This window comes from Macaca mulatta, chromosome 19 (assembly GCF_049350105.2).
Source record: "Macaca mulatta isolate MMU2019108-1 chromosome 19, T2T-MMU8v2.0, whole genome shotgun sequence".
NCBI classification, from domain to species: domain Eukaryota; kingdom Metazoa; phylum Chordata; class Mammalia; order Primates; family Cercopithecidae; genus Macaca; species Macaca mulatta.
Window position 1 is genome coordinate 23,970,097 of NC_133424.1, and position 15,347 is coordinate 23,985,443.

Here is a 15,347-nt window from a genome sequence, read left to right on the forward strand (position 1 = left end):
CAAAAAGATAGCACCCGAATCAACAATTTTTGTAGAAGAGTCAAAGTCTACCTTCACCAGACACTGGGGTTCAAGTTGCACAACTACCTCCAGTCATGAAGATGTGAAAAGTTTATTTTTTCATTGATTATAACCATTTAGCATTCATGGATGGCCTTCCCAACTACCAGGTGAATTTAGGATGAACTATGTGTGACATGGTGCTGTAAATTCTACTTGTAGACGAATTATGGTGATTGTCTTTCTGTCTTTGCAATGTCTTGAGCAAATTGACTGTATTGCATGTCACATTCACATGTAATTGTATCATAAAACAGTTTTCTTTCTGTTCTGTTATTGTGGAGTTCCTTTGGGGCTAAAGAAAATTTTACTTTTAATTATATTTTCCAAACCCAGTCTAAAATTACCAGACATAATGTAAACACATAAGGTACCAACTAAGCTTTACTCTAGATGGGCCTTTTTGGCTTCCATTGTGCAGTGAAGTGCATGCTGTCCCCTAAATATGCAGGTGGAATTGTGTCTCTGCCTACTTGGTATCTATCATCCTCTACAGTCACTTTTAGAGAGGCTAGACCAGATGTCTACAAACTTCGTAGGTCAGATATTAACCATTTTACCTCTTCTGATGACTTGTGTCTTCAGACTTGAAACTGATTCAGTGACCATCTGTCACCGAAACCCAATCAGTAAAATATGTTCATTGAGTAGACCTGTAGACATGAGAATCTCCATTTCTCCCTCCTTCCTCATGCTAAAATGCCCACAAATGTTCAGGTAACATTTACCTTGAATATTGCTGCTACTTTACCCATGCAGGGCCTGAATTTGCAGCTCCAAATTCTAAATCTAGGTCTTGAGAATTGAGACGGAAAAAACAAGTTTTTATCTGAGGAATGCAAGTCCTTTTAGGTATCAAACTCAGAGAGACATTAAAATGAGAGCACAGTCATGTTTCTCTCCCTTTGTGTTCAGCTATATATCTCTTGAAACTGTTCACTGTTGCCACAAGTAGCTATAAATTAAACTAATTCCACACTGGACACTACATTCCATATCCTTTTTTTTTTTTTTTTTTTTTTTTTTTTTTTTTTGAGACGGAGTCTCATGCTGTTGCCCAGGCTGGAGTGCAGTAGCGCGATCTCGGCTCACTGCAAGCTCCGCCTCCCGGGTTCCCGCCATTCTCCTGCCTCAGCCTCCTGAGTAGCTGGGACTACAGGCGCCCGCCACCGCGCCCGGCTAATTTTTTGTATTTTTAGTAGAGACGGGGTTTCACTGTGGTCTCCATCTCCTGACCTTGTGATCCGCCCGCCTCGGCCTCCCAAAGTGCTGGGATTACAGGCTTGAGCCACCGCGCCCGGCCCATTCCATATCCTTAACCTTGATGTATATCCAATCAGTTATTAAAGTTATTTCTTTACATAAATAAGAATTTCTCACAACCAATTTTGTATCAGTGAGCACTCACTGTTCCTTTTTTTTTTTTTTTTTTGCCTTTACAAATCCACTTGTAAGTGCTGCTAATCAAAGTGTAGGTTTCAGGCAACTTGAATATTTTGTCTCAAGTTAAAATCCTTAAGCTTGACCCAAATAAACTGTCTGCTTTTGTTCATGTCGTGTCAGCTTTTTTAAGGTAAACTATTATTTAGAATGTTCTAGAGCAGCCTCTATGAGGGAATCTCTCCTTTGATTTCACTTTACTTGCTGTAACACCCAAAAATGCAGAGTGAGGTTGATTTCACCTAGAATTTGCAAATAAGGTTTGGCTGACCTCTGCCTGGGATTTACAAGGCAGGGCCGGACTTTGGATTTAGAATTTATAGAAAACCAACAGGAGGCATTTTCTGCATTGTGAGATATCAACATAGACATTTTTAATTCCTCTTTTGAGAGTGTGGCTTTTTGAACTTTTCACATCTTTTTCATTAACTTGCCATAGTTATGTGAGAGGCTCCAGGGGTAAATAGAATCTGATGGCAGAATCTGTAAGTGTAAACAAGCATCTTAAGGCCACAAAGTATCCAGAGCCACAACCACAACTATACCTACCTGTAAAATGTGATACTGGAGTAAAGTATTCTTGTCCAGGACAGCTAGCAAATCAGGATGGATGAGCCAGGTTCTGGAGTTCAACCAAGGCAGTTCCATTTTTTATTTAGAATCATCCTGAGTCTTCTCTGCCTGGCTTATCAGTGGACCATCAGCCCCAGGTCACTGGGAACCCTCTCACAATCACCTGTGAATCTTTGAGACATTTGAGAATGTCCAGAACAGAATTGTGTCAGGCTGACAAGAGTGATTAATTCTGCTTCTGTCCCAGTGTGAGAGAAATGAGTCATCCTGTGTTTGTTTTGCCCCTTACACAAGAAGTATCTTTGATTGGTACCCAGATGAGAGTTTTTCCAGTTCCCTGGTACTTGGGTAAAAAATCAGGAGGTCTGGAGGCTCAAACAGATAAACTAATTGCTTTCATTTCATATAGTCATTAAAAAAAATAGATGAAGCAGGCCAGGTGCAGTGGCTCATACCTGTAACCCCAGCACTTTGGGAAGCCAAGATGGGTGGATCATCTGAGATCAGGAGTTTGAGACCAGCCTGGCCAACATGGTGAAATCCTATCTCTACTAAAAATACCCAAAGTAGCTGGGTGTGGTGGCTCATGCCTGTAGGCTTGGCTACTTGCAAGGCTGAGGCAGGAGAATCTCTTGAACCTGGGAAGTGGAGGCTGCAGTAAGCCGAGATCCCATCTTTGCACTCCAGCCTGGGCAACAAAGTGAGACTTCATCTCAAAAAACAGAAAAAGAAAAGAAAAATAGATGAAGCAGTCATAGTTCCTACCATCCTGGCAGTTTTAGCCTAGACTAGCAACTGGAAATATGGTTGAAATATACATCAGATGGTGGGTACAGTAAATAGACGTGTGCAAAAAATTGGGGCTTTATTTGGGCCACTTTCTTTATACTGTGGCTTCTGATGTCTACACCTGAACTTAGAAGAGTCGTCATTATTATTTGTGTTTATTTTAGCCTGCTAAGAATACTTTTCTTTTTTTTTATTTGAGACAGAGTCTCGCTCTGTCGCCCAGGCTGGAGTCCAGTGGCGCGATCTCGGCTCACGGCAAGCTCCTCCTCCCGGGTTCATGCTATTCTCCTGCCTCAGGTTTCTGAGTCGCCGGGACCACAGGCGCCTGCCACCACGCCCAGCTAATTTTTTTTTTTTTTTTTTTTTTTTTTTTGTATTTTTAGTAGAGACAGGTTTCACCGTGTTAGTCAGGATGGTCTCGATTTCCTGACCTTGTGATCCACCCACCTCAGCCTCCCAAAGTGCTGGGATTCTAGGCGTGAGCCACCGCACCTGGCCAGAATACTTACTTTTCTTCTAAAAAAATTATTCTAGATAACCTTAAGGGATTTTTAAAAATTGCTTATTAGCATATAATATAAAATTTGAGGGCAGTGGCAAAAAAGATTAAAATTATACAAACTCAGACTTAGGTTTACTTAAGTAAGCTTTAAAAAAATGAACTGACAATACCCCCCAGTAGCACAGAGAACTTAATTGTACATCGGCTGTACACTCTGCCCCAGCCCTGTTCATATTCACCCTTTTTAGAGTCCTTATTTATGTTTGGCTCTACCCTGGCGTCTTGCCTCACAGAACTGATTAGAAGAGATCAGAGTTTTGGGTCATGAATCCTGTTGCCTTTTTAGAGCTGCTGCTCAACATTTTTTGCAACCCAACAGATAAATGGGAAATATAAAGTATGTATTATAGGATCTTACTTTTCAAATTTTTTATTAAAACCAGTGCTTGCAGAAACATTATTTAGCAACTTGTTTTCTGTTCCTGCAGATCTAGTAGTTGATTCACAAGTCCCAAGAAAGTAAGTATAAACACAATAAAAATTTATCTAAATTGCATTAAACTCTTTCCATCTGTATCTCTTTCATCTGTCTATATTTACCTTTTATTCTTTGCATTTTTTGAAAAAATCAATGACAGAACAACAGAAATAGAAATAAAAATGCTGGGTCCTTTAAAGTCTTGGAATTATTGAACACGTAGTATCGACTCACAGGGTGTTACTAGGATTAAACCACATAATGTGCTATCACAGTGCTCTGTAACATCCTATTGAGCACATAGTACCTGCTTAATAAACATTGCATTAGTACATGTGCACATGTTGTTTTCCAAATGCAGACTTACTCAGAAATTGCTACCTTCTGTTTTCTCTGTAAACTTTAGAGTCAGCAAAGAATATAATACTTTAGAATGAAGAATGATTGTCTTCATTTGTACCAGAAGTATTTGTGTTGTGACAAGAGTGCTGGGTTATCAGCCCAGGCTTCTAATGAGTGTCACCTGGCCATTTTGCAGAACTCTCTTTACTTGTGCCCTGTCCGTGGATTCTGTTTATTGTTCTGGTGGAAGCCACCATGTTATTTTAATTAAGTGGTTCATGTGACTCTAAGGTGAGGTCAGAATCAAGTATGAGGAATTCAAAATACATTCATGAGAGTTAAGTTCCATCTTTGCATTAAAGGGTGGTTCAAGAACCCGTTCTGTTTGGATTTGGTAGGGACAGGACAGCGTGGCCCGTATTTCCAGTATTGTAGTGGAAATTGCTGGTGCCTGTGTCAGGGGATGGCTCCTGAGGACAAAATAAAAGTGTATTTTTATCTCTGTGGAGCTACTCATTGTTTCTCAATCTCTTCTCCTATAAAGGACAGAAATGGGTGGAGTTTCTCTGTCTTGGTTCTTCTGCCTGTGGATGTGGTGACAGCAGGTAGACCTGTGGTGCTGACACTTTTAAAGGCATGTTCTCAAGATGCAGGTATAATTTGCCCAGAGAATTTTATCTGAGAAATAATCCTAGAGAAGGAGGAGAAAGAGGAAAAAATGGCCTTTTTTTTTTTTCAGCTAAATATGTCTCAGATCAAGATCTGTGTCCACTCTGCTTCCTCCAGGAAACAAGTTTGTTACTTGCAAACCTGTACTTCTCTACTTGTGTTTTTCCTCCCTAATGAGTTTGTCTTAACTACTTTAAAAAATTCTTACAATAATCAAAGTCTCTGAAAAATATATTTTTCTATATACCAGAGCCTTCTCTACATTATGGCTTCTTATATGTCATGCAGAAATCTCACTATGAATTTATAATCTGCAATATTAAAAATGTCCCTTTGTGGCTGTTGAACATGGGAAGGTGTAGATACTCCAAATTCCTGTTGGGGAAAACCTGGGGTTTTTAGCGAAGACAGAGAACATGTAATATTGAGGTTTCATCTGTGTTCTTTATTATGTCTATGCAGTATAGGATTAAGAAAATACCCATTGAAGCAGTATGGTATTTATTACCCAGAAAATTATAAAAAATTTGATAGGAGATAACTGCTCTTTACAGTGCTAAAGAAAGACTATTTAAAATCACTATTAAAAATTACAGAACATGGGAGATACCTGTATCTTGAACTTTCCATAAAACTAATGTTTCCTTATGGTTAAATTCAGACTATAATTTACCTTTCAGGGGGCAGTATCTCAGCAGTAATGCTGTGTCCTTCTGGGTGCATCAGGACATTATAAAAGTTTGTTCTAGTGTAGTTGATGTTAATAAATCACTTAGTTGAAAAGCTCTCTGATACATGTTTTACTATAGAATTAATTATTTTTCTCTTCATTGTTAAGTATCTTTATGCAGCTGATGTGAACAAACCACCACATTTAATCTGGCAGCTGCCCTTCTTTCTTAGGTTTCCTTTGCATTTGTCTGTTTTTGGAAAATGAAGGCTCTCATCTTCATTTACAAACCAGAAAAACACAGGGTCATTCAATTACTGGATATTTGACAAAATAGTCTTTTTGGGCCAAAAACATTGGCATACTGATGAGCTTGTTAAAAATTCAGCAACTCAGACTTTATCCCTGATCTTCTGAAAAAAAAAAAAAAATCTGCATTAACAGGATCTCCAGCTTATTGTACACATAAAAATTTGAGTGATAGCTTCTAACTCAACATGTCTATTCCATCTGAATAATATACAAAAGTATGTCCATCTGAAAAATACACACAATTAATTCTTTTTTTTTTTTTTTTTGAGATAGAGTTTCACTCTTGTTGTCCAGGCTGGGGGGCAATGGTGCGATCTCAGCTCACCGCAACCTCCGCCTCCTGGATTCAAACGATTTTCCTGCCTCAGCCTCCCAAGTAGCTAGAATTACAAGCACAAAGCACCATGCCCAGCTAATTTTGTGTTTTTAGTAGGGACGGGGTTTCTCCATGTTGGTCAGACTGGTCTCAAACTCCCGACCTCAGGTGATCTGCCCGCCTCTGCCTCCCAAAGTGCTGGGATTACAGGCATGAGCTACCATGCCCGGCACACGATTAATTCTGTATGATGTAAATGTAGCACTCAAAATTGTACATGTTAGTGTTTATGCCCTCAATTTTATACTTTATTGTCCGGAAAAATACACTATATACACTGGTGTTATGGATCTTATAACACTTTGTTTTCTCAGAGTTAGAGAATACATTAGAGAATATTTCTAGTTGAAAACTATTTTATTGAATTATTTCAGTCACTCTTAGAAGTCAGAACCAGCTCTGTTTACTCTCTCCATTTTACGTTGAGTCAAATTAAAAATTATGCCCATGACCACTTGGTAAATAAGTGTGTTTGTGTGTGTTTTCCAGGGATCATTGACATTTCGGGATGTGGCCATAGAATTCTCTGTGGAGGAGTGGCAATGCCTGGACACTGCACAGCAGAATTTATATAGGAATGTGATGTTAGAGAACTACAGAAACCTGGTCTTCCTGGGTGAGAATAACTTTAATACGCAATTCCTAGTATACGCGATAGGTTTCATTTTGCTGCGGACTTTATTGGCCTGAACAAAGGAGGTTGAATGCAGGAATAAAGACAAAGACGGCACCAGGGGACTCCTTGCTTCTAGTGAACAAGGGCTGTGAACTTCTATAGCTCTTCATATTTACTGAGTAAAGGAGATAGGGAGAAGGGGGAGGTTGTGGTCAGCTGCTTGACTTAGTGACTGTATTCTTTGAACAGTACTCTCCAGATGTTCGAGTAGTTAACCTCAAGGAGCATGGCACCAGGGAGTGACTGTCCTCAGTGTACCTTCTGGCGCCATGAGCAGAAGCAAGTTTGCCCACATTCTGCATTCATGATAAACAATTTGCCGTTTGATTCATTCAAGTCCAGTGGAATGCTGAGTTGGCCACAGCCCTCAGGCTTTCGACTCCCAACAGCATTGCTCTTTTGTATAATTTCTTTTTGGTAATTTATGCTTCAGATTTCTGTTTTCAAGAAAATCATAGGGAGTTTTTCATAGAGAAAAAAATTTCAAGATGTTTCATCTTGACCTGAACTTACCACATTCTTGAGCTCCTCTCTGTCCTTCACTTTAGGTTAATGGTAATTTCAAAATTTTACTGGCATAAAATATTATTGCTCACACTTTAAAATCTAATTACCACCACCAATTTTTAATTCAGTAGTACCAGGTGATAAAAGTAAGAACCCACAAAATTAGAGTATTTTCTAAATATTTAGAAATTTCTGTTGTAATTTAGTATTTTGGGATAAATGTATTAGAATATTGTGTTAAATCCTCTTTACTGAGCACATTATTAAGTTGTTAATTGGAGAATATGAGCAAGAGGCATGTTACTTATTTTTAATAAAACAGGTATTGCTGTCCCTAAGCCAGACCTGATCATTTTTCTGGAGCAAGGAAAAGAGCCCTGGAATATGAAGAGACATGAGATGGCAGAAGAACCCCCAGGTAGGTGAGAGTGAATACAACAGACAACGTGGATGACAGGTCCAAAGTCAAGAAGAAAGCAAGTCCCTAAAGTGATATGGGAAGCAGTGTTCCAAAAGAAATAGTTTCTGGAAAGCCTAATTTTTATTTTTATTTTTAAATTTTCTCTCACACAGGGGCATCTTCTCTCTTTTGCTTTTAAAATATCTAAGAATTCTTCTTTCCCTTCAGTAATCTTCCTTCAAGTTTACAGTGGCAGCCAAAGTACTGTTCATGGCATACAAGAGAGTGTGCAATCTGAGTTTTTTCGTTTTTGTTTTTGTGGACACACAGATGTTTGCATAATTTTAAGACACTCCACGTTAGACTATCTTTTAAGTTCTCTTTTTCCATCATCTCTGAAATGTGTGAGAGTAGTGATTTCTGTATTATTGGGTGTTTTTTGTTCATTTTTCTGCACATTTCATCCTGTTTTTATTATAGTCTTGAAATATAGTTTGAAATTATAAAGTATGATGTCCTTCTGCTTTTTTCTTTTTCTTCAAGATTGCTTTGGCTATTCACAGTTTCTTGTAGTTTCATGTAAATTTTATGATTGTATTTTTCATTACTGTGAAAAAAAACCACTGGAATATTGATAGAAAGTGTATTGAATCTAGAGATCACTTTGGATAATATGGTGTTTTAGCGTTTATTCTTTGAATCGATAGAGAAAATGTATTTAAATTTATTTGTGTTTTCTTATTTTTCATTGATAAATCTTTCACTTGAAAAGTTTTTCAGTTCCTCGGTTAAATTTGTCCTCAGATATTTATTATTTTAGTGCTATTTTAAATAAGATTGTTTTCTTCCTCTATTTTATCAGATAGTTTAAGTGTATGGAATCATAACTTGTATGTTAATTTTATATTTTGCTAATTTACTGAGTGTATTTATTAGTTTTAAAAGGTTTTAATGTACTGTTTATGGTTTTCTTATAGAGAACATTGCATGATCTACAAGCAGCAATGTTTTACTTGTCTTCAATTTCAATGACTTAAAAAATTTTTTGACTAATTTTTCTTCCACATACATCCAGTGCTGTGTTAAAATAGAAGCCTTGACGATGGGCACAATATACTTTTGCGTTGGTGTCTCAATTTGAAGGAGCAGACACCTCAAAGTTTTGATAAACTGGTTTCAGAGGGTAAAAATCTTCCTTTCTTGGGCCCCCAGGGTGATAGAATGCCCTCTGGGTTTGTAGTAGAGCGGGGTTGTAGCTTGGTCACAAGACTGCTGGCTCTGCACTAGGGTCAGCTTATCATAAAGGACTTGGGTAGTTGTAATTCCCATTTTACTTTTGGACACAGTAAATATCCTTCAGGACTTTGCTCAGTAGGATAGATGCTAGGGCAGGTTTCTGCAGTCAGGTCTGCATATGGTGGGCTTTATATTAGGATGTGGATTAGTATGGCTTGTACTGAGTACCAGAGAGGATTTCTGAGGTCACTGTGGGTTTCTACATAGGCAGAACTGGCGATGAACTGTGGCTTAGGAAGCAGGAACTGAGTCATGGATCTGTTATTGGGACCAAGGTCTGCAGGCCTGCCAGCTTGGCTCTAAATGGGTATCTCTCCAGGCTCCTGGAAGACCAAGACCTCTCACAGACTGTGGCTGGGAGAAGTTTGGGATGCTTACAGAGTAAGTTCAAAATTCTCAGTGGGATGGAGTTGGGTGGGACATTTTCTGGTCTGTAGTCAAGAGCAGGGGTCCTGTAGTTTGCCACCTAAATGAAAGCTTGCCTTCTGAAAAGGGTGCTCCTCAATCTTGGGCTCAGCAAAGTTTCACAATTCCCTCCCTGGATCTCAAAGCTCTCTTAAAGGCACTTATTTCCGAGATGGGGTCTCACTGCATAACCCAGGTTGGTCGTAATATTTTGGCCTGAAGCAGTTCTCCAACCTTACTGTACCATGTAGCTTTCATTACAGATACTAACCATGATGCCTGGTTCTCTCATTAAGACATTTTTGTCATGGATGACTGACAAACTTTCTTGCTGTTGGGGGTTAAGCAAATAGGGCACCTTTTTCTTTTTATCTGCTTCTAAGAGTGTAAATGCTTTATATCTATCTATCTCTTACAATCTTTGTCTTTTTGTGGCTGACATTTCATTTTGCATAACGTTATCAAGATTTATCTTTATAATTGGTAGACTGTTTTCTGCTTTTTGAAAACTGAGTGATATTCCAGTATTTTTATATTTCAAATTGTATTTACTGAATGATTTGGTGATGGAAATTTGCATTGCCTTTACCTGTTAGCTTACAGTAATAATTATTGCTATGTAAATGACTCCTCATATGACCATACATGTTGAAGTATATATATATGGGTTGCTTTCTATTTCATTAGTTTAATTTTCATCCTTATACCAGATTGTTTTAATTCTGTAGCTTTGTAACGTCTTTTCAAATCAGGAACTTTAATGCCTGCAGCATTCCTTTATTATTATTATTATTTTAAGATTGATGGGAACTTTATTGCCTTTGGGGTTCGATATACTTTTGGGGTTGCTGTTTCTGTTTCTTCAAAAATACAATGAGAAATTTGAAAAACATTTCATTAAATTTGTAGATTACATTGACCAGGATTGACCAGGATGAACATCTTTACAATATTAACTATTACAACCTTTACATAAGAGCGTGCTCGAGTGTTTTGTTAAATTCCCATGTGTGTGTATATATATATATATATATATGGTTTTTTTTTTTTTTTTTTTTTGAGACGGAGTCTTGCTCTATCTCCAGGCTGGAGTGCAGTGGCACGATCTCGGCTCACTGCAACCTCTGCTTCCTGGGTTCAAGCGATTCCTTTGCCTCAGCGTCCTGAGTAGCTGGGACTACAGATGTGTGCCACCAAGCCTGGCTAGTTTTTCACATTTTAGTAGAGACAGGGTTTCACTATGTTGGTCAGAATGGTCTTGATCTCCTGACCTCGTGATCCACCTGCCTCGGCCTCCCAAAGTGCTGGGATAACAGACGTGAGCCACCATGCCTCACATTTTTTTTTTTTTCCAGTTTCTGTCTATTATTATTGTATACTTGCATTTGAGTTTAGTCATAGAAAATAATTCATAAAATTTCAGTTTTAAAAAATTTGGTAAGACTTCTTTTTTGGCCTAAGAGGTGGTCTATCAAGAAATATGTTGTATGAGCTATTGAGAAGGGTGTGTATCCTGATGTTGAGGAGTGCTCTCTATACCTCTGTCAGAAATATTTGTTTTATACCACCTTTAAGTAGTCTGTTTCCTTATTAATATTCTGTTTTGATTTTTTAAAATTATACTTTAAATTCTGGGGTACATGTGCAGAGCGTACAGGTTTGTTACATAGGTATGCACGTGCTGTGGTGGTTTGCTGTACCTATCAACCTGTTATCTACATTAGGTATTTTTCCTAATGTTATTCATCCACTAGCCTCCCAACCCACCACAGGCCCCGGTGTGTGATGTTCCCCTTCCTGTGTCCCTGTGTTGTCGTTGTTCAACTCCCACTTATGAGTGAGAACATGCTGTGTTTGGTTTTCTGTTCTTGTGTTAGTTTGCTGAGAATGATGGTTTCCAGCTTTATCCATGTCTCTGCAAAGGACATGAACTCATCCTTTTTGATGGCTGCATACTGTTACGTGGTGTGTATGTGCCACATTTTCTTTATCCAGTCTATTACTAATGGGCATTTGGGTGGGTTCCAAATCTTTGCTATTGTGAATAGTGCTGCAATAAACGTATGTGTGCATGTGTCTTTATAGTAGAATGATTTATAATTTTTTGGGTACCCAGTAATAGAATTGCTGAGTCAAATGGTATTTCTAGTTCTGGATCCTTGAGGAATTGCCACATTGTCTTCCACAATCGCTGAACTAATTTACACTCCAACCAACAGTGTAAAAGCATTCGTACTTCTCCACATCTTCTCGAGCATCTGTTATTTCCTGACTTTTTAATGATCACCATTCTAACTGGGATGAAATGGTATCTCATTGTGGTTTTCATTTGCATTTCTCTAATGACCCGTGATGATGAGCTTTTTTTCATGTTTGTTGGCCACATAAATATCTTTTTTTGAGAAGTATCTGTTCATATCCTTTGCCCACTTTTTGATGTTTTTTTTTTTTTTCTTGTAAATTTGTTTAAGTTCTTTATAGATCCTGGATATTAGCCCTTTGTCAGATGGATATATTGGAAAATTTTTCTCCCATTCTGTAGGTTGCCTGTTCACTCTGATAGTTTCTTTTGCTGTGCAGAAGCTCTTTAGTTTAATTAGGTCCCATTTGTCAATTTGGCTTTTGTTGCCGTTGCTTTTGATGTTTTAGTTATGAAGTCTTTGCCCATGCCTGTGTCCTGAATGGCGTTGTCCAGGTTTTCTTTTAGGGTTTTTATGGTTTGAGGTGTTACATTTAAGTCTGTAATCCATCTTGAGTTAATTTTTCTATAAGGTATAAGGAAGGGGTCCAGTTTCAGGTTTCTGAATATGGCTAGCCAGGTTTTTCAACACGATTTATTAAATAGGGAATTCTTTCCCCATTGCTTGTTTTTTTCAGGTTTGTCAAAGATCAGATGGTTGTAGATGTGTGATGTTATTTCTGAGGCCTCTGTTCTGTTCCATTGATCTGTATATCTGTTTTGATACCAGTACCATACTGTTTTGGTTACTGTAGCCTTGTAATATAGTTTGAAGTCAGGTAGCATGATGCCTCCAGCTTTGTTCTTTTTGCTTAGGATTGTCTTGGCTATATGAGCTTTTTTTCTGGTTCCATATTAAATTTAGTTTTTTCAAAATCTTTGAAGAAAGTTAGTGGTAGCTTGATGGGGATAGCATTGAATCTAGAAATCACTTTGGGCAGTATGGCCATTTTCACGATATCAGTTCTTCCTATCCATGAGCATGGAATGGTCTTCCATTTGTTTGTGTCCTCTCTTACTTTCTTGAGCAGTGGTTTGTAGTTGTCCCTGAAGAGGTCCTTCACATCCCTTGGTGGTTGTATTTCTAGGTATTTTATTCTCTTTGTAGCAATTGTGAATGGGAGCTCAGTCATGATTTGACTCTCTATTTGACTCAGGCTCTCTCTCTATTATTGGTGTATAGGAATGCTTGTGATTTTTGCACATTGATTTTATATCCTGAGAGTTTGCTGAAGTTGCTTATCAGCTTAAAGAGATTTTGGGCTGAGACAATGGGGTTTTCTAAATATACAATCATGTCATTTGCAAACAGAGAGAATTTGGCTTCCTCTTTTCCTATTTGAATACCCATTATTTCTTTTTCTTGCCTGATTGCCCTCATGAGAACTTCTAATACTATGCTGAATGGGAGTGGTGAGATTTAATTTAACATCCAAGTTAAATTAATCCTCCTCACCACGGATACCCCCCTCACTTAGGTGTCCCTTGTTCACCATCCTCCATGAAATCAATATCCCGCACAAGAGTGCTACTCTCCTCGCTCCGGGCCCATAAATCGTAGGGGTAGCTATAATGAACTGTATCCGGCATCTGGTTCTTTACCTCAGGGCCATATAACTAAGATCGCCCACACGTTCCCCTTAAATAAGACATCTCGATGGATCACGGGTCTATCACCCTATTAACCAGTCACGGGAGCTCTCCATGCATTTGGTATCTTTTATCTCTGGTCTGCACGTGACCCCATCGCAGAAAGCTGGTCCCACCACAACACGTCCCGCAGAACCTGTCTTTGATTCCTAGTCCATGCCATTATTAATCGCACCTACGTTCAATATCCTAGCCCCACATAAGTTTTACAAGGTGTTATTTAATTCATGCTTGTAGGACATACCAATAATTACCATGTAATCCATTTTCAATCACACTGCAAATAATGCAGGAAACTATCAACAAACCCCCCCACCCCCATCTCTGACTTCTCCAAAAATTTACTCTTGCCAAACCCCAAAAACAAAAGCTTTCACACACCTAGCCAGAGATCGCGTTTTCATCTTTTAGGTGTGCACAACTTCAACTGCCATTTCCTCAACTAACACAAAATTACTTCACTTTACCCCTCTTAACTTCATCCCACTCCTTCTCTTTCCTACTTCCTTGCTCTCATGCACTTGTTCACTACTAAATATGGGCCCTCAGTGTCACAACCCGAAAGACAGCACCTCACAACTATACTTCTCTCCGTGCTTATGTAGCTAAATTCACCTAAAGCAAGACACTGAAAATGTCTAGACGGACTTGCACACCCCATGAGCAAATAGGTTTGGTCCTGGCCTTTCTATTAGCTCTTAGCAAGATTACACATGCAAGCATCCCTGCCCCAGTGAAGACACCCGAGAAATCACTACGATCATATGGAGTAAGTATCAAGCACGCACAATGCAGCTCAAGACACTTTGCTCAGCCACACCCCCACGGGAGACAGCAGTGACAAACCTTTAGCAATAAATGAAAGTTTAACTAAGCTATGCTACAATCTAGGGTTGGTCAATTTCGTGCCAGCCACCGCGGCCATACGATTAACCCAAGCTAATAAAAACCGGCGTAAAGGGTGTTTTAGATCTAGTCAAATAAAGCTAAACTCCATCAAAATTGTAAAACCTTAGCTGATGTAAAATAAACTACGAAAGTGGCTTTAAAATTTCTGAACACACAATAGCTAAGACTCAAACTAGGATTAGAGCCCCCACTATGCTTAGCCCTAAACTTCAATAGTTAGAACAACAAAAGATTTATGGGTAGAGGTGACGAGCCTACCAAGCCTGGTGATACCTGGTTATCCAAGATAGAATTTTAGTTCAACCTTAAGTTTACCTGTAGAACTACCCAATCCCCCTGTAAACTTAATTGTTAGTCTAAAGAGGGACAGCTCTTCAGACATCAGGAAAAAACCTTGTATAGAGAGTAAAAAATCTGACCTCCATAGTTGGCCCAAAAGCAGCCATCAATTAAGAAAGCGTTCAAGCTCAACATCAATTATATAAAAATTCCATGGCCGGGCGCGGTGGCTCAAGCCTGTAATCCCAGCACTTTGGGAGGCCGAGACGGGCGGATCACGAGGTCAGGAGATGGAGACCATCCTGGCTAACACGGTGAAACCCCGTCTCTACTAAAAAATACAAAAAACTAGCCGGGCGCAGTGGCGGGCGCCTGTAGTCCCAGGTACTCGGGAGGCTGAGGCAGGAGAATGGCGTGAACCCGGGAGGCGGAGCTTGCAGTGAGCTGAGATCCGGCCACTGCACTCCAGGCTGGGAGGCAGAGCGAGACTCCATCTCAAAAAAAAAAAAAAAAAAAAAAAAAAAAATTCCAAACACACCACTAAACTCCTTATTCCACATTGGATTAATCTATCATTTCATAGAAGCAACAATGCTAATATAAGTAACATGAACATTTTCTCTGCTGCATAAGCCTAAATCAGACTGAAAAACTTCACCGATGCTTAACAGCCTAACACTAACAAACAGAAACAAGTCAGTATTACTAACACTGTTAACCCGACACAGGCATGCTTTAAGGAAAGGTTAAAAAAAGTAAAAGGAAGTCAGCAAAC

General features: G+C 38.9%; 1 protein-coding gene across 1 annotated transcript in view; it reads left to right on the forward strand.

The window, feature by feature from the left end:
- Nucleotides 1-6,728: 6,728 nt before the first annotated feature.
- LOC144336629 (uncharacterized) overlaps nt 6,729-15,347 on the forward strand; it is a 29,050-nt gene continuing 20,431 nt past the window's right edge. Inside the window, exons 1-2 of the mRNA XM_077977100.1 lie at nt 6,729-6,827; nt 7,717-7,812. Of these exons, the coding sequence (XP_077833226.1) occupies nt 6,794-6,827; nt 7,717-7,812 (130 nt within the window). The 5' untranslated portion in view covers nt 6,729-6,793. The remainder of the gene's footprint in view (nt 6,828-7,716; nt 7,813-15,347) is intronic.